The following is a 24607-nucleotide window of genomic DNA, read 5'->3' on the forward strand; positions in this document are numbered from 1 at the left end:
CAAGCAAGTCATCCTCCTTCCACCACTTTTGGTATAAAGCATTTTTGCTGATATGTAGAGTTTGGTTTTCACCACCTTTGTGTTTTGTGGCCAAACATCTCCACTTTGGTCTTCATTGGTTGGAAGGCCATTGTTCAAGAAGTCTGAGGTTGTGTTTATCTAATCCTAAGAACCCTTTTTAGGCCCTTAGAAAACCTGGAACTTTCTTGATCTCATCACTGTATTGCTGAAACCAACTGTGAAAAATAATTACTTCAAATAACAATCAGCTCGTGGACTTGTTTACACTGCTGTGCTTTACAATACACATGCGTATCTGTAAGAGGATTATGATAATCAATTAAAAAAAAAGAAATTTTATTGTAAAGAGGCTAATTTATTAATTACAACGCACAGTAAAAAGAATACATTCAGATTAAATCAGAGCAAAACAAGAGACCTAAGCGAACTATTACGTTTACTATTACATCTCTAAACGCACTATAAAGTTGGTCATTTATTATAAAGAAGCTGGTGTGTCTGAGTCTACCCAGCGTACCTCTGGGCTCGGTCAGCAGTGCGCGCCACCGCGCCACAGGGCTCCGCCGCTGTACACCGTGAACGCGCATCTCCATGCGGTTTAATAAAGAAGCAAAAGCAGCAAAAAAGAAAATGGGCTGGTGTTGAATAGACATGACGCTGTGGCTGTGCAGGAAAGCAGTGACCGGTATTATTATTTCATCTGAATCCGGTCCCGGTGTCCGGTGGGTCCGGTTCTCCGCTCAGAACCTCCGCTCTTTGTCAGCCGGCAGAACCGCCGGGCGCGTTTGTGGATCATTTTTTTGAGTGAGGACGGCCGCCAGTGGGAGGGTCGTTAGTTTTAATACGCCAGCGAACCGGCATCGTTTTAATTTGAGGGTTTTGGTGAAGTTTTCTCTGCTGGGGTTGAATTTAATGCTGGACTGAGTCATCTTTTGTTCGGAGAAAAGAGGCGCTTGATGCTGCGGTTCAGCCACACTGACGGAAGAATCACTGAGCAGGTCTTTAATTACAGTAGACATCTCTGTTAATGCTTAATTTTCTTCATGTGACCGTGGAAGAGTGGACACGATGTTGATGGGTTTTGTCACCTTCGTGTAGTAGATATTTAAATGATTATTGATATTTAATTTATTCATATATAACTAGTGACTCTGTGCGTTGCGGCTGGTGTCCAAGGTCTTTGTGTGGAGCCGAACTGTTTGTCCCGGACTGCGTTTGTCTGTCCCGGGTCCTGTCCAGTGTGTACCGGGGGAGAGAGGAGCACCATGCCGGAGTGCGTATCGGTGTCGGAGTTCGTGCAGGAGGTTCAGGAGGACTGGAGTTCCCCCACCACCTCTTCCTTCACCTCCAAGATGATGAGCTGCAGGAACACCGTCTACCTGCTGGAGGAGGTCAGTCCTGAGAGAGGGAGGTGAGAGGGTGGGGAGTAGTCATTTAGTGGCAGCAGTGTCATTCAGGCAGGCTCAGCACGACACATTTATCTGATGAATGAAATGAACCTACATATACTAAAGGAGTGATTAATGGTCAAACTGCCCGGTCTGACTAGGTTAAATGAGCTACTGTGGCCCCCTTTACAACCAGACACTGTACCTGTCCCCCTGTTCTTTGTGTATAGTTAAGTGTTGAATTTACTGCTATAAACAGTTTTCACCCTTTCTCCAACAAATTATTTTAATTTCTCACTGGTGAGCAACTCCGAATCCCCGCACATCGTTAACACATCTGTAATACTGCTTGTTTTATATGAATCCAGCTCCTCTCAGGATTGTGCTGCAGCTGCCAGGATGGAACAGCGATACATGTACTAGTCTTCTTGGTGCATGGAGTATGGTGACATCATGCAACAGCTTACTACAGCTCTGCCACAATCAGCCTAATCAGCAAGGAACATCTGTATGCATGTGCAGGGTTGCTGATAAACATCTGCAAAACCTAAATAATGTTAGAAGGGAACATATCTGCAGAATGGCTACTGCCAAGATGCACATATTATTAAATTTGATTTTTGGTCAGTTTATCACTCCAGCTTGATAGTTGTGTATTAGGAATAGACTAAACACACTCTTCATATGTAAAATAAGAATTGGCAATTGGCAAACCACAAGGGTAAACTATAGCTTATCTATGTATGAAATAGATCAAATAGTTTGCTTGGGATTGCTGCGAGTTGACTGCTGATTTCAGCACAGGGAAAGTGAGGGGGGACACTTGATTTATCAAAAAGGAATGATGTTGTTAATAGTGATACATGAGTGTGAAACCCCCCTTTGTGGTTTTCACTCCTTCATAATTGGAAAGCTTTTCTAAAGTCTTTGATTTCATGAGTCATTTGCACATATTCTTGTTAAAATCACGAGCTCCATTTACTGTAAAAGCAACAGTCCAAATGCTGAGTGTGCAACGCAGAACATTGCTCATCCTCAATGGTCGAAATCTCGGCCAGTTATTCAAATAAAGGGACCACTTGGAGCTGAATACATTGTAAGCATTCAAGGTAACATAATATCCGCCTCTTTTGATGAAAGCAAAGCAGGCGATATTCATCAGGCAGAGGGTTGAATTTTTGTTATTTTAAAAAGTATTGATTGTAAATCTTGTTAGATGTCATTTGGTTGAATGGAACAACTTTTCGGATGATTGAAAAATACATGATTTCTAATTTAAGGCACTTGACTAACCAGATTTGGCTTTGGTGATTGACAAATATCGACATTCATCTGGTCTTGGATGTAACTGCCAAGAATGTCCAAAAAATATGGAAATATTGTTTATTTTTTGTGGGAATATGTTGTTGGAATATCCCCATTTATGGAGACCATGTCTCTCAAATAAGATTTCATCTCTCCTTTTAAACAAATGAATTAAGGATTGGAAAGATAAACTTTTGATTTGCCCAAAGTGCAGCTTGTTTTTTTAATATGTGACACAAAGTGAATTTGTTTTTATTCTCAGGTTCAAGAGACTCATTTATATGAGGTGAACACTTTATTGTCAGCACAAAGTTTGCAATAAAAAGTGTAGTTTTTTAATTAAAAAACATCTATTCAATAAAATATAATGATGAATAAAAACCTCCCCAATCCAAGCATTTGTCACTGTTTGGAAGACGTCTCCACCATCTTCTGACTGGTTGGAGCTAACTTAGATATATTAACAAAGATTGTGGAAATTTAAATGACAAGCAAGTTGATAAAATGCTTTAATTTTAGAGCCACAGTGAAAGTGTCTCCAGATTTACTTCACTGTGAGAGTTTCTGGTCAGATAGAGCAGATTTCCTTTATTTCTGCTTGTTTATTTTCTGTTAGTTAGCCAGTTAATCTTTGTAAACAGTTTTTGTAGCTGCTCTGCTGCTGTGTGAGGTCTGTGTATTTGGATGGCGAACCTCTGTAAACCAGCAGGCAGCAGGTCCCCCCCTCCCTCCACCCCAGTGGAGCTACTGACCTGAAGAATGGCCTGAAAAACAGACTCAAACTGCCCCCGTGCCCCCCACCTCTCCCCCAAACAAAAGTGGCATATGTTACCATGACAACAGATTACACACCATTATTATTCTTTGTTATGTTATTTAATGGTTACGAAGTGAAGCCAGAGAGGTGATTGTTGATAAGGATGCTCGTTAATCTGCAGCTGGCATACTGGTGCTGCATTTAAGGAGGGCTGAGAAGTTGTAAATGACAGCTTTTATGACAAAATGTTTCATGCATAAAACCTTGTTTTGGTTACATGACATCACATCAGCTAAATTGTTTATTCCCATCAAATACTTTATGAAAGTTTCATTTCTTTTTTCAATGATTTGATATTGGTAACATTAAACAAATGAAGAGTCCAAGCAGCTCATCCTTGAATAAATTAACACGTGCAGGGGTGAATACTAGCTACTTAAGATGAAGACAATTTCAATGTCTATTAACATTTGCTTTTTCTGCTATGACAAGTTGCTTTCTGTAAAACAGGAACATTGCTGCACTCATATCATATTGTACTGTGTGTAGCAATCATGTCAATTTCCAAGTTATAGTTACTACTTCAGAAAATTTGACATTTGAAAAAGCTACCGGTAAGCATTATCTTTGAGAGAATCTGGCATACAGAGAGCTTATAAAATCAATCAAACATTGTATGTTTCCCAACAAAGCGTGCTTTAAAGGAAATGAAACACTGAGTTGTGAAAGATCTACAGCTGATAGGTTTAGTATTGAACTAACAGTATTTTTAACCCTCAAACGTCCAATTTTGCTGTAAAATAACCAAGACTCATTGTTATTAGGCAGATGTTCATGTGATTTTACTTTATTTGGTAGTGTTTACTGTTAAAGACAACTTAAATATCTGCTAATTTGTGAGGAGCACAACCACAGGAACACTGGAAGCTGCCATCTTCACTTGTCTGATGATTTCAATTTTTGTTGACGTAGTAATTTGCCCCATGATTGCTTTCCTTTTGACGTGATAAGAAAAACGCATGTGCTCAGACACACAGATAAATAAGAAGGAAAGACAGACATCTCAGTAGGAGCTGCTGTATGAGGCAAAAAGCTCTGAGGACAGACATTTCTTTATCTCCTCATCTTTCAAACCCAAAGCTTCAGTTTAAAACAGCAACATCCAAACCTGAGCTGCTTCATGTGGAGACTGACTGATGAGATGATGGTTTACACACACAGGAATGTAGCCGTCTATTGTCAGATAACAAAGCTTGCCCTCTGCGTGTGTGTTGAGTCAGCAGATGAATTACTGTCACTTCCCTTTAGAAACACAAACACACATGCGTGCGGCAGATAACACATATATGATTAATGCGTGTGGTTGTTCAGGCTCTGGACAGTGACCGGTTGGTGCTGCAGAAGATGAAGAAAGCTGCAAAAGCCAAGTACATGTCAGGGCAAGGTAAAGACACATGCATGTACACACAAATGCCCGTGCAATTACATCAGTCCCTTAACGAACTCCCTCTCTTTATCAGACCACGTGTCTCACCTGGAGCAGTACATAAACTCGATGGAGAAGCTCTCTGTCAACTGTCACTCAAACGGAGAGATGGAGGTTGGCTCTGCCTTCTGCCGCCTGGCCGACTTTTCTAAAGATCTCCTCTCTCCCATGAAGAACCTGGTGAGTGAGAGTAGCATGACATCACAGAGGTTAAGGGTCACAACACTTGATACCTGATAAGAGCCACAGGTTTTATTGCAATCTACAACTCACAGACTGTAAGACTGTAAGTTTCTTGCAGGACCTTTAGCCAAGGTACAGCCTTATCTCTGGCCTAGAGATGGTGGAAAATATGGTTAATAAATGCCTTTGTTTCCTCTCGGATCAGTAATTTTTTCATCCTCTGTAAATGGTACAAAATGTAGCTGCTAATCTTTTAGCAGTCTCCAGAAAACATGATCATATAACAACGGTATGTTATATAATGGTGGCCTCTCTGTATTTGCTTCCTGTTCATTGTAGGATCAACTTTAAGATTTTATTGATGGTTTTCAAGGCTCTAAATGTGCTGGTGTCAGCAGATCCAAAGGAACTTTTACATGTTTAACCTTCAGCCCCAGGACTCTTTCTGGGGTTCCTGCTTGAAAATTAAATGCCCAAAATGAATTGAGGATTTCTCTACAGTTACAAACTCTGTGTAAACCATCTTGGTATCAAAATAAAGCTATCACTTGTGAGAATTCATAAGATCAAACCGGATTTTCCCCTCCTGCTCCCGATACCGGAGGCTCTGGGGTTGAAGAGGTTAAACTAGAACACTGAGGTCGACCAACCACATGCTCTTAGATATTCCAAGACCCTTTGCCTTTAAGTCCTTTTGTATTGTATCTTTAAATGAGTGTTGTTTTGCTAGAAGTACCTAAATGTTTTTTGTTAATCAGATGCTTAAAAATGAACATTATGTTTAGCATGTTATTAAAATAGCGTAAAGCGACATGTAAGGCCTGTAATGACATGTGCTTGTGTGTGCAGTTAAAGAGCATGCTCCACAACATCAACTTCTTCCTGGATTCTCTGGTTAAAGGAGACCTGAGGGAGGTGAAGGGGGTGAGGACTTTTGCTGCTTTCATACTGAGTGGATCATATTGATTATTTGTGTTTACATTGTGTAACACCTGAAGAATAGGAAGAGATCTTCAGAAAAGGGTTCAGTAAAGATGTTCGTTTCCTCCTCTGTAGGATTTGAAGAAACCTTTTGACAGAGCTTGGAGAGACTATGAAAGCAGATTGTGAGTTGTGAATGCATGAATCATTTGAGAGTTTAAATGATCACACATATCTTCCATAATGGTTTTAGGGCATTCTTTTTGCATGTTTGTGCTTGTAAAAAGCCCTTACTGCATAACTCAGAAACCTGGATAAGCTCTTGTCAGCAGCAGGGAGCTGGTAAAACTGGCAGTGTTCAGATTAATAATTCAGAATATGTGTGTTCAGCAAGCAGGTGGAGAAGGAGAAGAGGGAGTTAGCACGACAGTATGGGATGGTGAGGAGCGAAGTGAGTGGAGGAGAAATCGCAGAAGAGCTCGAGAAGGAGAGGCGGTCCTTCCAACTGAGCATGTGCGAAGTCAGTGACTCTACCTCTTCCTGTTTGTCATCCTTCCTCCCTTTTCATCTGTTTTTTTCCTGCTCCTCAATAACTTACCTTTGCAAAATGTGCAGCCTTCTTTCTGTCCACTAAATGAACTCCTCCGTCCCTCTATCTGTCTCAGTATCTCATTAAGGTAAATGAGATAAAGACGAAGAGAGGAGTCGACTTGCTGCAGAACCTCATCAAACACTACCACAGTCACAACAAGTATGAACCCACACACACTCTAACAGTAACAAATATCCAGGCAGTTCATTCATGACAATATGCATTTTTTGCATCTTTACCATGTATTTGTGTGTCTAGTTTCTTGCAGGAATGCGTCTCCACCAATCAGAAGTTGAAGCAGTACATTGAGGAGCTGAATGGAGTGCTGACCACGGTACAATATTTGCTGCGGCCTGAAGAAGGCAATGGCAGGCTTTTGGAATCATTTTTTGTAGAGTTTGCTTTCTTGCTGTTAGAATAAATTGATAGTTAAAATTAGTTGATTTGACAAAATATAAGCTAATGCACAAGTAGTTCTCAGAAAGCCATTTGTTGGCTCCTTATTTACATGAAAGACAAACAGAAATGAAAGGCTTGAAAACATAATTTAGGTTGGATTCAAGAAACTTCTTGACATTAGCAAGTGTACATGTTGCCCTCTTGCCTTGTTGATTGGAGGACTGACACTCATTAGCTAATGAAAGCTCAACTGGCAATGTTAAGATTACGGATAAAGTGCATTAAAATTGTGAAATATATGGAAAACATATGGAAAATATTAACTTGTCTTGGATTTGATGGCAACAAATTTGGGACAGGGCCATGTTTACTACTGTGTAGTATCCCCTCTTCTTTTAGGAACAGTCTGTAAATGTCCGGGATCGTCGGGAATGTTGTTTGATCCATGTCTAATTTAGGACTCTAGCTGCTCATCTTTGTCATATTCTGCATTTTATGATGAGCCAAACGTTTTTGACTGGTGAAAGGTCTGGACTTCAGGCAGACCAATTCAGCACCTGTTGCTTATCATTGTCTTGCTGAAATATGGAAGGCCTTCCCTGAAAGACGTCATCTTGATAGGAAAATATGTTGCTGTAAAACCAGCATATACCTTCCAGATGTGCAAGTAGCCATTTCCAAAGGCAGAAATGCCAACCCTTACCATCAGAGATTCAGGCTTTTAGAAGTGTGTGCTGATAACAAACTGAATGGTCCCTCCCCTCTGCAGACTGGAGATTCGTGATTCCAAAAAGAATTTCAAATTTTGAGTCGTCTGACCAGAGAACAGTTTTTCTTTTAAATTTTTTCTTTTAAAATCTTTTTCTTTTATTTTAAATGGCCCGGAGAAGATGGTGGCATTTCTGGGTCATGTTCCCATATGGCTTCTTGTTATTGTGGTAGAGCTTTAACCTGCATTTGTGGATGGCACAGTGAACTGTGTTCACAGACAATGATTTCTGGAGGCGCTCCTGAGCCCATGCAGTGATTTCCATGAAGGAGTCATGCTTGCTTTTGCCTCCTGAGGGCTCGAAGATCACAATCATCCAATATAGATTTTTTTAGCTGTGTCTTTTGTGCACAGAGATATCTTTCTACATTCTTCCTACAGTCTTTTGATGATATGTCATTTAGATGGTAGAATATTCAAGGTCTTTGCAGTTTTACGTAAAATAACATTATTCTGAAATTTCTCTACACATTGTAGACATTTTTGAAGATTGCTAAACCTCATCTTTACTTCTGAGAGACTTTTAAGGTGCTCTTTTTACTTTCTATCATGTTACCAATTATTTGTAACATGTTCCCACAGCTGTTCGTTTTTAGTACTTTGTTTTGCAGCCTTTTGTTGCCCCCATTCCAACATTTTTGAGACATGTTGCTATCATCAAATTCAAGATGAGATAATGTTTTTATGAAATAGTAAAATGTCTCACTTTCAACATTTCATGTTTTCTATGTTCATTTGTGTAAAATATAAGTAGAAACAGAAAGCAATGATTTGCAAATGTCATAAATCAACATTGGATCTGCAGCATCCAACTAAATCTCATATTGGTTTATGAGATTTGCGAATCATGCATCTTGCTTTAATTTACATTTTACACAGTGTCCAGACTTTATTTGAAACAGTATCTATTTTGCACCTCATATCAATTTAAGGAAGAGGGTTCCTGGTTCGAATCCCGGCTGGGGGCCGTTCTGTATCTGAGTGTGGGTGTGACTGTTGGTGGTTGTTTGTCTTGTTTGTCTCTGTGTGGCCCTTTGATGGACTGGCGTCCTGTCCGCGGTGTACCCTGCCTCTCGGCCAATGGCAGCTGGCTTAGGCTCAGGCCCCCCGTGACCCTGAGCTGGATTAAGTGCGTATAGAAAATGGATCGGTGCATATCAATTTAAGGCTGATGATGAGCTGTTTGTGTGTGTGCAGGTGAAACAGCGTCAGGAAGAGGAGAAGCGACATCTGTGTGCTCTCAGAGATCAGCTGAGGCCGGTCGTCCACACAGAGCAGGTCAGAGACACTGATGCTGACTAACATTATATGACTGTTCAACATGAGATTAATGTGTTTTATGTGTGTGAAGGACTCTTTACCGAAGCAGGTGTACAGTATGCATCAGCTGCTGGGAGACAAACAGTACGGAACAGAGAGAACGGGATTCCTCTACAAGAAGAGTGATGGGTAAAAACACAAACTAACCTCAAATACAAACGCTGATTGTATTTGATTTGTAATTTAATGTGAAACATGATTGATTGAAGCACCAACTTTATAAGAATGATACTGTGAATTCACTACCCACCTACAATTATTTGAAAACTTTGGAAATTATAAGAGATTATGAAGTCAAAAATGACTAAATCACAGCCACATTAAGCTGAAAAATGCATCCTCAATGTTGTTCATCAAAGATGATTATCCACTGAGAAACTACAACACTTAATGTAAATGTGACATTTTCACACATCTGATGTATTTGCTTTTTATTTGTATTTGCGTGAGTTCTGAAATGTTAAGAGGGAGAATCCTCTGAATTCAGTAGTTTTCCACAACTGTCATCCATTGTAGTATATTTGCTTTGCCTGGGAGGAATTAACCTTGAAGGCTAAAGTCAGGGAACAATTGTCTCTGTACACTGAAAACACCTGAAAATACATGAAACACTGTAAGATGAATGACTGCAGCGCCTGGCAAAGCATGAGCACATATACTGTATGTATAAGCAGCTATATTTAGGTATGCATAGAGTAAATGAGTAGACACTAAATAAATCTTCTCCTCTCAGTCCTGCCTTCTTGCACTGCGTTTGCTCTTTGGGTATTTGCGTGGCTTTCAACAAAGCTGCGTCTACCATCTGCATGTTTGTTTACTTTTCTTAAAATCTACTAAGTTATGTTTGTTTTTCCACTGGCCTGTTTTCTACCGCCTGTGTCGTGTGCATTTGGGTCCAGCTAAAAACTGTCACATTTCAGTCCTAACACATTGGCAGTAAGCTAACTCTAAAATCAGCCCTCATAGATCTGTAAAAAGTCAAATCTGGTCAAAGTCTTTGGATTGAAAATAATGTCCACATGCCCAAGGTTCAAAACTCCAACTGGTCTTCATAAAGATAGATATATACACAAATTAAAACCTTCAACAATTAGTAATACTAAAACTGTGTGTGCCTCTGTTTCAGATTGAGGAAAATGTGGCAGAAAAGGAAATGTTCAGTTCACAACTGTTACCTGACCATAGCACATGCTACAGTAAGTGTGTGTGTGTGTGTGTGTGTGTGTATGCACGGTTGCTGTGACCTCTGATCTTTATCTTTAAAGTTGTATTTTTCTGATTTTCACAAATGTAATTCACAATTTTAATCTCAGATGCATGGAAAAGGCCAAACTTTTAAAGAGATAGAACCTCCAGGAACACATTGAAGTAAAGAGTTTAGAGCAGTTTAGAGTTTTTACGATTACGTTACTATAAAATGTTGTTTTAAAGTCCACACGTATAAAAGCACCCAGACACGGATGAGCTAAGTGGTTTTAGGCCAGTCACAAATAACCAAGCAGTCATAGAGGAAAACAGTGTTATGAAGGATATCATATTTGGGTTACAAACAAGATAAAACCTTACAAAGAAGCCCAAATTAGTGTGAAAAAGCTTCATATTTCCTAACGTTATTCATGATGTAGTCATCACAATCTAATTAAACACAGAAGAAAAAGGAGAAGCAATGAGATACAAGATAAAACATGTGAATGTTTGGAGAATTATTCTTGTTATTGTAACAACTGTATTAAGAACTCATATAACACCAGTTATTGAGAATTCGTCTTTTATGTAAAACTTTTTAGATGTATCTCTCTTTTTTCGTATCAGATACACTGAGATCATCACTGCTGGGTTTGATCACTTTCGTGTTTATTCAAGATTAAAGTAATTCATTTGGTCCATTCCGATATCTTGTGTCCAGCAGTCAAAATAAAATAATGAAGGAACAGGTTAGGATTTTACCACAATAAGAGATGCTTATCCAAAATGTCTGTTTTCAAACATTTTCTTTTATGTTGGTCAATCTGGAATAATGCAGGCAGTTACAGCAAATACAGCAGTTGCATTCATTTTTGTCAGTCTGCTAAATACAACAATATGTTTAGCTTTACTTTTGCATTAAAACACACCTGCACATAGATTAGCACCAATAATCCCAGATGTTGCTAAATCAACCAGGGTTACAACGTTTTGGTCAAATGTTGTTATATAAGGGCCCCTATGTTTGTTAGCTTTATTTATTTGTTAGCTGTTCCTTTATCATGTAGGATTTAGTACTGTGATTCATATAAGTTTTTATTTCCATGAATGCTGTGATTAACTGAACTTTTTCCACCATTTTCTTTTTCTATCAGCCTAATAAACCTCCTACCAGGCTCAACCTGCTCACCTGTCAGGTTAAACCAAGTGTTGAAGACAAGAAATGCTTCGACCTCATCTCTCGTAAGACACATTTGCACACAGAGATAAATACTTAAGTGCGAAAGAGAAGTTAAGTAACTTTATACTGTACGATATCCCAGACTAGTGTGTTTCTTCATTTCCAGATTAAAGTGAAACACACATTCACTTAAATTCTCTTTTTTCCATTCTCTTGATCAGACTATGAAAACAGTATCTATATATATTGACATTAAACAAAAAAAAAACACATGAATGTATATGCTATACAATAATTAAACTTATTTGTCCTCCAGATAACCGAACCTACCATTTCCTGGCTGAGGATGACACCGAGTGTGTGGCGTGAGTCAGAACATCGTTACTTGTTCTACACATCTAAAGCTGTCTCATAGAGAGCATTGATGGCAATATAAAAAGAAAGAAAAACAGTTAAGATAAAAACTGAAAATATTTGCCCAAAAGATTTAACTTGAGTGTTATTTTCTGTCAAACTGAAATGAAATGAGGCTGCTCCTCATCTCTGCTTGTGGCTGGAAGTCAGAGCCAACAGTAACTCATCACCACTGAATTTCAGACACCCCTTTCCCATCAAATTCACTCCAGTTCTTGATCTGGTTCTAATCACAATTCTTGGAACCACGATGCTATCCAGTAAACCAAAAAGGCTGCATTTTCATGCATTTTTTTGAGCAGAGCCGCTGGAGATGTGCCATAAACATACTCACTGATGTCGTCTCAGCTCATATTTGAAACTCAGGCTTTGAGTTGCATGTTTGTTAATGTTGGAGCTTTTGATGAGGAAAAATAATGCATAGGGAAAAACAGGAAGATATCTCTGATTATGCTGTTTTTTTATGAATCTCATAATGATAATGGAGTATAATCCTCTGAAGATGAGAACAAAGCAATAATGGTGCTGTTTGTGTTCAGATGGATCTCAGTGCTCAGTAACAGTAAGCAGGAGGCTCTGAGCATGGCCCTGGATGGAGGGAGGACAGAGGGAGGAGGTGGAGAAAGCAGTGTGGAGGACCTGACTCGAGCCATCACTGACGACATTCGCCGGATGCCAGGAAACAACAACTGCTGTGACTGCGGAGCTCCAGGTAATCTCCATTAACCGATCGATCAGTGTATCTTTTCTTTCATTTATTTGCTTGCCCACATTTGTCTGACCACGCTCAACTTAAGACCAAAAAAATATTTACAGCTCTCCAATAAAAAAAAACGACCACAACAGCCCTAAAATAAGTCTAAATGGATTTTAAAATGGGTGCTGGATTTATTCATTAGTCATCTGAAAAAAAATCATTTTCATTGTAAGCTCTTAATTTGAGAATCGTCTCTGTCTGAAGATCCTGGATGGCTTTCAACAAACCTGGGGATCCTGACCTGTATTGAATGTTCAGGTATCCACAGGGAGATGGGGGTCCACGTCTCCAGGATCCAGTCCTTGAGCCTGGATAGTCTGGGGACTTCAGACCTGCTGGTAAGTAAGACCGTTAAACTTTTAACCTAATCTATCACATACTCAGGCTGGTGGAACTATTATCTCATTTATAAAGTCTAACATTGTAAATGAAATAATCATGCTTTCATAAATCATTGGTGAAGAACACAGGAGTGCACATTCAGACATGACACTATGTTTGGCTGCTGTCAGACATCTGAAAAGGATTCAAATATAATTAGACTGTTACTAAATAAACCAGAGACAGATTCAATTAATCATTATTCTTCACAGCTCTGGTACGTAGCCTCTTTAGAAGGTAACTCTGTGATCTCTTGAGTCCACTTAACTAAACCCAGGTTGGTGATGGATTACCCTTTAACTTAATGAGTTACATTTTGTAAATCAGGCAGCCTTGAATTTGTAGGGATTTGGATTTGGGATTTTCTTCCCCTCCAACATTTCCCACCTCATGAAATTAGTTTAGCAGGTACAGATATAAACTCTGGTTATCTGTCTCTTGCAGTTGGCCAGGAACGTTGGGAACTCTGGATTTAATGAAATACTGGAGGCAAATCTGCTTAGTCCATCACTGAAGCCCTCTCAGCACAGCCACATGTGAGACGGACACTCACCTTGAGGTTTTTAATATAGAAAAAAGTTAATATTTAGTGAATAAGATATTTTATGATGTGCAGGACGGAGCGCAAAGACTTCATCTTGTCAAAGTATCAGGATGTTCATTTTGTGAGGCGGAGCCACAATTCTGCTGCAGTGCTTCGAGTCGGCCTGCAGGAGGCGACCAAGAGCTGCGACATCTACAGTCTGATCCAGCTGTACGCTCAGAGGGCGGAGCTTAGCCAGCCACTGCACACACACATACAGGTATACACATACACTCATCCATTTTCTATCAGTCGGTGTATCAAAACTATTGAATGGTGTGTGTATACACACATATAATTGTACAAACACATGCGTACAGTACAAATATACACATTATATGCATGTATATACTTAATGCACATCGAAAAACAAACATATAAAAGTGTATATAGGCAGGTATACACACACACAGGCAGTTGCATGCATAGAGAAGAATACATATATACATGTATATGCATCAAGGCGTATTTGTACATGAAACAAAGATTCACACACAGGTATACGCACACATAAAAGTAAAAACATACACATGAGAAAATTATACAAATATACTGAGGTAAACACAGCTGCACACAGGTGTATTCACAGGTGTTCAAAGAGACACTCGCACATGAATACAAATGCACAATTAGATGTACACACAGAGGCACATACATATTTAAGAATAAAGGTACACACACATCTCTATACAATGGTAAACATCTTTAATAGAGTAAAGTACAGTCAGCAGTTTGTTTCCATGCCAACAGGAAAAAGGTGAGACTGCACTCCATTTAGCCGTCCTATTGGCTGACCGGATGTCACTTCACATCCTGGACTTCCTGGCTCAGAACTGGTCAGTCTGCCATGATGTATGATGTTGTCACATCTCAGTGTGTGTTGATGTTTACACCTGCGTGTTTACTTTATTTTACTAATGTTTGAATTTTTTCAGCTCCAATGTGGACGTGCAAACGTCAGCGGGGAACACGGCGCTGCATTACAGCTGCCTGCACAACAAGAGCGACTGTGTGAAGCTGCTGCTGAGAGTCCGAGCCAACATGCACATCAGTAATATACTGACATTTCATTGCCGCACCGTACATCCCTGATACCTAAATTTCACTTTTATAAGTCTTTTTTTCTGAAGAAGTGAAGATATTTTTGTGGAAGCATTTATTTTTATGGTCTTGTTGAAAAGCTTGGGTATTTCTTAAAAGCAACATTTAAGATTTATTTAGAAAATAAATGTTCTATTTTTTTAAATATTCAAATTTCAAAATTGAGAATTTTAAAAAATGAGGACATCTTGGAGAAAGTTAGGATAAAAGGAATGAGATTTTTAGAAAGACTTCACACATGTTAAACACACATTGTGTTGATGATGTAAATCTGAATTGTTTGTGTGTTTCAGAGAACGAGTTAGGAGAAACTGCTCTGGACGTGAGCCGCCGGTTGAAGCACAGCCACTGCGAGGAACTGGTGAGGTCTTCGCTCTGATTGAGCCAATCATTTCTATCAATAAAACTTTACTGTTGTTGTTCATCTTAAAGTGATTAAATGTGCTTTACTGATAACTGATTGACAATCTGAGTTCAAGATGGTTCAACTGGAAAGAGTAATTTAAGAAAAAAGCACTCGAGAAGCAAGAGAAGCAGAAAAAAGTACAACTGGAATAGCAAATACACGAAACAAGTTTGAAAAAAATTGATGAAGGAAAAGAACATTTTTCTAATGTCAGATGAGATGCTGCTGCTTCCATTTTCCTATAAAAACAAATAACTGACTGTTGTGTGTATGCAGCTGCAGAAGGCTCAGTCCAACCAGTTTGACCATCACGTCCATGTGGAATATGAGTGGAGGCTTCGTCACGACGATCTGTACGACAGTGATGACGACTTTGATGACAAGGTAACCATGGGAATTAAGTGCCTGCTGAATTAAAGTGCGTGATTCCATCTGTTTTCAGGGACAGAGCCTCCACACTCGGCTGTCTCAACACATCTCTGCTGTGACGTCACCTATTGTGTTTTCTAACTGAGTTGGCATTCTTGAGATCTGAAGAGAGCATATTATGTAGATATTGTGTCAGTCATGACAATAATTGCTTGATTTCAGAATGAGTCCTTCATTACCATAGATTTGTTATCTTTGATTAATTTCTGATTTTGACCCTGAGGAATAGCTAAAGGTGGTTGAATGTACCACTACCAAATGTCAACTACCAAATAACCTTTTATCCTTTTAACCTTTAATTTATTTCTAAGAGATATAGATTGGCTCTCCATTACTTTTATATTACTCACGTGGGTTTAAAGTCTCCTTCAACTTGAAACAGACTTCTTAAAAAACTAGAATTCTATTAGTAAAGAACAAGAATCCCATGATATACCACTGAAAAAATCTTTATGCCTCATTGGATTTACATTGATCACAAGTTGACATGGAGAAAATGGAGCAGTCGTTTGCCAGTCATAAGATCGGTGATCGATTCCAGAATTGATCTCCCTCTTTCAGGTTCTCTTAATACTCTTAATACAGTGTTTTTAATGAAGAATACACCGTCTGCTGTGAAACAGAGCACAAATTGAGAGAAGTATGTTTTTTTAAAACTCTTTTTCCACGTAGATTCAAAATGTGGAAAGTTCTCCTTCACAGGAGTCCAGGCACTGCCTCCTTTACTTTCATATTTTTTGTGAAACAGGAAATATGCACAGACAATGGGTGCTGTGCTGGCTGCTTCATAGGGACTTTTATTGGTGTGAGGGACGACTCTAACTGGTTAACTACCATCACTTGTTTCAGAACGGTCCTGTGAAGAAGGAGCGCTGCTCATCCTCATCGTCCTCTGCCTTCACGCCCTCCTTCTCCTTCTCCTCTCGTCCTTTCATCTTCAATCAGTCCACCTCCTCGTCCACCTCTTTAGCTCCAACCTCCTCTGGAGCACCAGGTGGAGGTCTTCTCAGTGTCGGGAGGAGGCTGGCTATGGCCATGGAGCTTCACAGCCGTCCTTCTGGCTCCGCCCCCAGCCCTCCTCCTCCTCCGCCATCCTCCCCTGCTCCCCCGCTGCCACCCCGGGTCAAAGGTGAACTCAGATCCAGAGCGTGTTTTATTTAAGACAAAACTATTCCTCAACTTTTAGTTCACTCCTACTTGCTCTATCCTTCTAGAACTTCCCGAATAAACTAATTGATAACCAAACTTGAATTATTACGTGAATGATTAAAGGTTGTTTGCTAAATACAGCCTGTTAAAACACTTTAATGTATATGTACATTTCCAAAGAATTATGCCCATCAATACCCATCACTCAACTGAGAATATGAAGGCTGATTTCATTCTCTTATTAACTGAAAACACTGAAGCGTTTGATAATAACTGCTATAAAGAGAGAAAACATGTGGGAGGTGATTGATTTATTCTTTTATGATCTTATCTGATGATCAGGAGTTAATTATTATGAAATAAAAAGCTTTTGTCAAGATAAGTAGAAGCATGTTGCTATCCCTGCACAGGAAATAATATATTTTTTGTGATAACCAGTTTTTGTAATTATTGTTTAATCACGAGAAAACAGAAGGATTTTCCCTTATGGTTGTCATTGGGAGCCGCGCCAGCATGGAGAGATAAAACCTTCACATCTGCAGCAACTGATTTAATCAAAAAATTTTATTTAGCAAATGTGAGTGTCCTAATTCGTTTTAGCAGGTACATCTGCGGTGAAGCTTTGAGCTAGAACCAACAACAAATTAAAAGAGGAACAAGCAGGAAAAGAGCAAATACAGTAAAACCTGACACATGTGTTCTCATCTGAAAATAAGAATCAGAAATCACTCTCTGACCCCTTTTACTTCCCAGCTCCCAGTGTTCCTCCTCCTCCTCCTCCTCCTGCTGGAGGGGATGGAGTAAGGGAAGAAGAAGAAGAAGATGAAGAGGGTGAGGTTTTCTTCCCCCTGACAGGAAACAGAAAGACGACCCCTCCCCCTCCCATCGCCATCCGACACAAGAGGACCTGCTCTGAGTCTAATAAGCACGGTAATATCTGAGAGACACACTGCAATTAAACTGTCATGGTAACACTGTGATTAACTGTGTGTGTGTGTGTGTGTGTGCAGATTATGGGCTGCCAACCAGTCCCAGGATCTACAGCGGTCCAGACTCCTCCTTCAAGAAGTGTGTGTGAGTATCTCAGACATAAAGCCCACTGCATTTTAACACAAAGACAAGCTTAGAAACACATGCTTGAAGAGGGGGAACGGGACTAATAGTTGGATCAGTGATGTCTTGTTGGCCAACGTGTAAAACAGTGTGGACTTTAAACTCCATACGGTATGACGAAAACTTCCTAATATCATCCTCAGTGGCTTTTTCATATCAATATTCAGTTAGTTTTTAGTCATATTCATTAACTTTATTTAGTTTGTTTAATCATTTCCATGAGATTTCAATCTCTTTTTCTATCAAAGTCAGAGAACATGAAATATTCAGAGAAATAACACAGTCAGCATACAGACACACCACAACAAGAGTTAGATATCAAATAGAAGGGCACAACAACACAACATAATGAAGTTACGATTACTGAAGCGGAGCGCTGGTCCTGCCAGCATTAGTGAGACATCCGTCGCCTCACATGAAGAGAAGGGGCCATCTTTCTTTAGTCTGGATGATGCAGCATTAAAAAGAATTTAGATTCAATTTCCCACTTTGCTTCAGTCTATCTTAAAGCAGTTGGAGCTCAAAAAAGGCAGTAAAGTCAATTTGAGGTGAAGAAATATGCTGAGCTTCTGCAATTCTACAAAATTATGAATATTATACAGCATTTCTAGCATTTGATCACCCTAAATGTTACACATTGCAACCTTTTTCAAAATTATTAAATCTAAATTGACTTTCTTTTTTTTGGAAAAACAACCCTTTAAATATATCTTTGTAATATTTTTATATAAATATAGGCTTCAGATGTCTCTACATACTTGCATCAATTGATTTAATGAATCCATACTATTGATACAATTTGCAAAAGATTTTAAACTTGGCAGGAACCACTGATTCACACACTCTTGTTGATGTCGTTACAAGCTGTGTAACAATAATTAAATTGAAAAAAAGAAATTAATTCCTTGAAATTTCCAACTCTCAAAACTAAATTTAATGCAACAAACAGGTAAAACATTTCCTACTGATGTAAGTGTCTTTGATTTAAACATTTCAATCATGGTTATTCAGAGTTTGATCTAATTTTCTAAAAGAGGCTCGAGCAGCTCTCTTACGGCTGAACTGAGACTGCACTGACCTCTACTGGTTGGAAGTATTGAGTCGGTAAACCTGACTCCTCCATCTCTGCCTTTCTGTCTGTCTCTGTCTCTCCAGGCCGGCTTCCCCTCTCAGCTCGCTGACTGAACGACCTGACAGAGGTACTTCCTGTCCAGAAACATCTTCTCGAGTCTGTTGAAACTATCAGGTCAATCTGTGACAAATGTTCGCTGACAGCGAGAACTCTCGCTCTGAACAGTGAGCAGTGCAGGAGCAGAAAAGAATCTGATCATCAGCTGTACTTTTCAATCCAATCCTAGAAACAAATAATGAATATAGAAATTAAGAGACTGATTACTGTCTTTATTCAGTTTACTTAATTACTTAAACTGTGATACTTCAGGCTACTTGGAGTCGGACCCAATCAGAGAGCCTGACCTGCACTGTGATCAAGTCTTGTCGTTCTCCTGAGCTTCAGGTTCAGGTGTGATCTGGATTCCACTGTCCTCATTTGAGTTTGCTTTCGCTGTAACCTGAAAGCAAAACTGTTCCCTGAACTTACAGCTTTCATAGACAAAACAAGCTCAAAAGTTCATGTGATGTTTCCCATTTTCTTTTACATTATTACTACCTTTCCCCTTTTTTATTGTTGCTTTTAAACAAAATTACATTATTCTACATATACAGCAAAAGTCAAAAGGTTGAAAACACCAAGGGTTTTCTTTATTTTTATCATTTTTCTACAATGTTTAACAACACTGAACACATCCAAACTGTGGAGTCACATAAGCATTCAACACCAAATCTGTTTAAAGATTAACTATCCAACATTTTAGAACCAATACAGTAGCGAGCAGCTGTGTGAGAATATAGTAGTATCACAGTGTTAAAGAGTGCAGTCTCTCTGGATGCTCATGCATGCTTGTACACGTGAACAATGTTGAACAAACAAACTTTTAGATTTTTTTCCATTGATTAAAACAAGTTTTTCCAGATAAAAATCATCCCACAGAGTATGTGCCCAGAGGGCATGTTGCTGAAGTGTCCCTGTTATTGTGAGATGTACAGGCAGCCTGAAGGAATCCAGATAAGGTTTTAATCTCCTGTTTGAGCATTGTTTGTTTTTTACGCTGATTCTGCTGCTTTCATTTGATACGAAGAGTTTAGGAAATGCTCATTTATTACAGCTGTTGTGACCCAACTTCAGCAATCATTCACTCTATGATCATAATTAATTAAATACATACAGTGATTAATTGGTCACTTCCATCCTTTATATGTGAATCTTATATGTTTTAAACTGTATGTAACCCAGTTGTACAAGTTCAAATCATTTCACTCGCCTTAATTTCTAATTCTGAAGGGTTTTCTATGTCCCCACAATCCCGTGCATTCATTTAAATTTTTTACCTAAAGTTGCCGTGGGTTCAGTCAGATCCTTATTTGTTTATAGCTGCAGTTCTTAATGATTAAATTATTATTCAGCTTTTTCTCAGTGTGAATACATGAAATCACCTTGTTGAGCTTAAACATGTTGCTTAAACATGAATCCAGCCTTCTTCACACAAAAGTTATTTGATTCTAAAATAACTTTAGTTTCTCTGAGCTATAGTTTTACTTACAATAACCTGAAGAATTCACAATGATTTTTTCTTTGAGGTTTTCGACGAGGAGAAAGTGACAGCAGTTCTTGCTACTTCCTGAACCCGGTCGGTAAAGCTCCGCCCACTGTGTCTCCCACCAATCACCGCTCTCAGAGCTTTGAAAATGACAACAGAGGCCCCGCCCCTCAGCCCCTTCCTCGCAGATCATTGGTGAGATCTTCAAAAAAGAAAAAAACATCTGTCATGAGTTTTAATATTGAATTTGATAAAGAAGTTCTCTGTGGTCAAATGGAATCGACTTTCCAAGCAACTTATTTTGCTGATTAAGAGAAAGTTAACATATTCCAAGATGTGTATTCGCTCTATTTAAGTAAAATCGTAAGAGATTGTTTAGATGATCTTATACAACTGCTTTAAGAGTTTGGGAATTTCATGGAAGAAATATATTTTTGATATAGACCTATAACCAGATGTGTCCTTCCCATCAGAGCAATAATGAGTAAGAATGAAATCACAGCCGACACATCTGATGAGAAAATGTAAATAAATCGTAGAAAATAATATGAAGACATAATACAAAGAGTAAGTATAAAACCTACAAAATAAATAGAAATGGATGAAAAGTGCATACAGCGCAATCCATATGGCTTGTGTACAACACATATATTCAGTTGATTCATATGATATACTACTATTAGATAAATTAACATTACCTTCTAGAATTAGATAGATGTTCAGCATAAGAATGAATGAAAATTATTTTTAGGTTTCCCTAGAATTCCCTTAATTTGAAGGAAATTTGTCCTGCACACTTTTTCATGTGACATAGCGTAGCCTGTGTTTCTAATAATGTTAGCATTGACGTTTTTGGTATCTTCTGATAACGTCCATCAGCCTCGGGGATCAGCCAGTCGGCGGGCTCAGGCGCTGTACGACTGCCAGGCCGACCACCATGATGAGCTGAGTTTCTCTGAGGGCCAAATGCTGGTGGTCCTGGGACAGGAGGACAGCGACTGGTGGGTGCGTATCACCATCACTTTGGTAACCTTATAGAAATTGAAATATTTCGGACCTTATTCTGAGTGAAATACACAGATGTAAATATATGCGCTTATCCTTCGTGTGTGTAGCATGGTTACATAGAGGATGAACCAGACCAGAGAGGCTTGTTTCCGTCCTCCTTTGTCCAGCTACTCACTGACTGATGTGAACCTGGACCGGACCGGACCAGGAACCAGCTCCACTCCAGGCCAGCCCAAATCCAGATCACACCTGAACCTGAAGCTCAGGAGAACGGCAAGACTTGATCTCAGTGCAGGTCAGGCTCTCTGATTGGGTCCGACTCAACCTCCCTAGAATCAGAGGGTGCACCTCTGGCATCCTGAAAGTTCACATGATCACGGTCCAGCCACTGTTGTCACAGCAACCGACATTTCTCATGCCTTCTGTTACCATGGGAACATTATGGCTTACCTCTGCATGAGGACTCTAGGCTACTAGTTATTTTTATGTGGCTCAGGTCAGGTAATGTTGCCAAGGAGACGGCCTCACACAGACAGATCAGCTATGACCTGAGGCTCATGTTTCTAATGCCATTATTTATGTATTTATTTATTTAAAATGAAAAAAAAAATACTTAAGCACACAGATTACATGAAGTTAGTTCAAGTTTCGTGGGCTATTAATTTGACATTAAGATGGACTACTTTTTTCATTCTAGTTTATTTATCTGAATTTATTTCATGTGACTGATTCTGTGAAATACAATACCAGCAAATGCTGCCGCATTTCAGGCTTCCCTTCCAGAGGATTCTGGGATACTGAAGACCAAAGCTCTAAATTCAGTTACAGGATTGACATGAAAAAAGACATGGACCAGACTTCAAATGTTTCCAGGTCTGTAAATGAACTTTAGAGGAGGCGAAGCCTGAGATGAGGCACATCTGATGCTTCCAGCTGCCTTTGGGTCCCAACATATCACAACACCTCAATGAGGAAGCACAGCAGCTTGTTGCTGCCTCCCGTCACAAAAAATGTTGTTTACTCAGAGTCTTGTTAAAATATTCCAATTCTTCATATTATAATCGAATGTTTTTCTCACGACCACATAACAAAATCATCATTTCAACAAGAAAACTCTACATATATCCGTGTTATAAACACGGATGGAAGAGGACTGTACTGCTCCTCATAAGGTTCACTCACATTAAAGTAAAATAAATCAGTTGAAGAGCATTCTGTAAAAGTTACAGCTTTATATCTTTCAAAGGGCTTCGGTTGGTATTAAACTCCGAACATAAGAGGTAAATGTTGTTTCTTATGTTCAACATTACATTCCACCTCCATAGCTTGTCTGCAGAACAGACTATCAATAATGTTACAACTACGAGTGTTTTTACCAGAATTCAACAGAAATTACCAACAAGAAACTAATGAAAGACTCCATAGACCATATGTAGCAACACTAATCATCATCAAACCAAAACTTCTTACCTAAAAATGGCATTCAGCTGTATAATCTATCTATATGTGGTGCTCAACTGAATGCAGGTTGAAGTTTTTGAACTGATGTTTAAAGACCTTCATAAGATGCTTATTGTAACATTACATGTTAATAAGGAAATGTAAGTTGAACAGCATCATAAAATCATGTCGTTGACCTGTCATACTCCTAAGAACTTAAAAGATCTTTGAGTTTCTCATGATTGTTTAACAGCGTCACAATAATTGACATCAAATAACTTGCCAATGTATGCAGCATATTGTCACATTGACTTAGTAGAACTTGAGATTTAGTTTGATGTGTTAAATAGCATGTTATAACAAGCTGTTTTTTGATGACACTGGCAGAAAATGCACTGCCATAACTTTTACAGACGTAAAACCTTCCAGCAGAACTTTTTACCATCTAACCGCGATTGTTTCAACATTACCACTTTTATAAAAGAAAAACAACTCTTGTTTTGTTTCAATTCTTTATTTAATTTAAAATTACAGTGGTGGGATCATGTTTTCTGTGGTTTCGGTTCAAATATCACAGTGCTCCTGTCTGTTTGGCATCTACACATGAGCTGATGCTCAGCAAGTTAAAGTTACACCGACCCTTTTATCAGAGTCACCATCTGAACACGATGAGCTGAATTAAAGCTGAACAGACATACACACGTTGTTTAGGCAGAAACTGATTGGTTAATCTTAATCTGTACTTTCCTGCATCCCTGATGTAAATAAACTCTACATTCCCAAGCAGCAGGGAATTTGATGAGCACAACTTTGGATTTAAAATCACAACAAACATATATATATATTTTTTTTGTAAGTGTGAGAAAGTTAAAACTGTACACAACAACTTGGCCTGTCAATAGTAAATGCTTGAATCCGGATGTTAAATCCAGCTCAGGACTCAGCAAGGCCTCTAACTCTGTCATTAAGAGGCTGAACTCAGGTTTATGGCACGCTCATGAGATCCTCATCAAATGTTAGACTGGATCATTTCCCAGTTTACTGGCAGGAGTTCAGGAGTTTTCCAGGACAAAGCAAAGTGTTAAAGTGAATGAAAACATTTAAAACCTCCACCAGATGTTTCATATTAAACTAAGGCCTCTGGCAACACAGCAATTGGATTAAAAAAAAAACCATGTGACTTGTTCAGAGAAATGGGTTAACTGGAGCCAAGTTAACAACAGAGCAACAGCCTTCAGATGAATATCTGAGAGTTCACTGTCTGCTTCAAACAAAGTGCTCACTGAAATAATTCAGAGAAGTGCATCTGTCGATTATTTTGAACTTTTTAAAATGTATTATCTGGCAATCACGTCATCTTAGGGCACGATGGATCTGCAAAGCAGAAGTGGTTGGAAGTTTTCTCTCAAGACAACGCTCGTCTCTTTGTGTGGACAACTGAGGGCACCGAGTTCAACGTCTGAAAGGAGAGGCTGACCGAGAGTGTTGCTGGAATACACTGCACTAATGAGCCTGTTTGAAGCAGATGGAGCTCCTTACTGAGCATCTGTCTCAGGGCGGTTTCACACTGGTATGGGGGCTTTACTCTAAAGAATTCTGTAAATGCCTTTAAATGGTCCTGTATCTGATTCAACCTGAGCATCAGTCTTGGCTCAAACTGTTC

General features: G+C 39.1%; 1 protein-coding gene across 1 annotated transcript; it reads left to right on the top strand.

Annotated features, from left to right (window-relative positions):
- Positions 1–639: 639 nt before the first annotated feature.
- On the top strand, positions 640–24099 carry unm_sa1614 (un-named sa1614). The gene is made up of 29 exons (XM_072381586.1): positions 640–1019; positions 1261–1412; positions 4843–4915; positions 4992–5137; positions 5990–6064; positions 6197–6246; positions 6452–6581; positions 6727–6812; positions 6912–6987; positions 9019–9099; positions 9173–9270; positions 10268–10337; positions 11481–11568; positions 11823–11871; positions 12460–12632; positions 12882–13015; positions 13503–13594; positions 13675–13861; positions 14392–14477; positions 14577–14692; positions 15036–15103; positions 15425–15532; positions 16427–16706; positions 17480–17656; positions 17737–17800; positions 18995–19038; positions 20537–20691; positions 21376–21501; positions 21612–24099. The coding sequence occupies exons 2-29, from the start codon at positions 1287–1289 to the stop codon at positions 21684–21686; spliced, it is 3033 nt and encodes a 1010-aa protein (XP_072237687.1). The 5' UTR covers positions 640–1019; positions 1261–1286; the 3' UTR covers positions 21687–24099.
- The last annotated feature ends 508 nt before the right edge of the window (positions 24100–24607 follow it).

The sequence above is a fragment of the Leuresthes tenuis genome, unplaced genomic scaffold, assembly GCF_036924035.1.
Source record: "Leuresthes tenuis unplaced genomic scaffold, fLeuTen1.0.hap1 SCAF_3, whole genome shotgun sequence".
Taxonomy (NCBI): domain Eukaryota; kingdom Metazoa; phylum Chordata; class Actinopteri; order Atheriniformes; family Atherinopsidae; genus Leuresthes; species Leuresthes tenuis.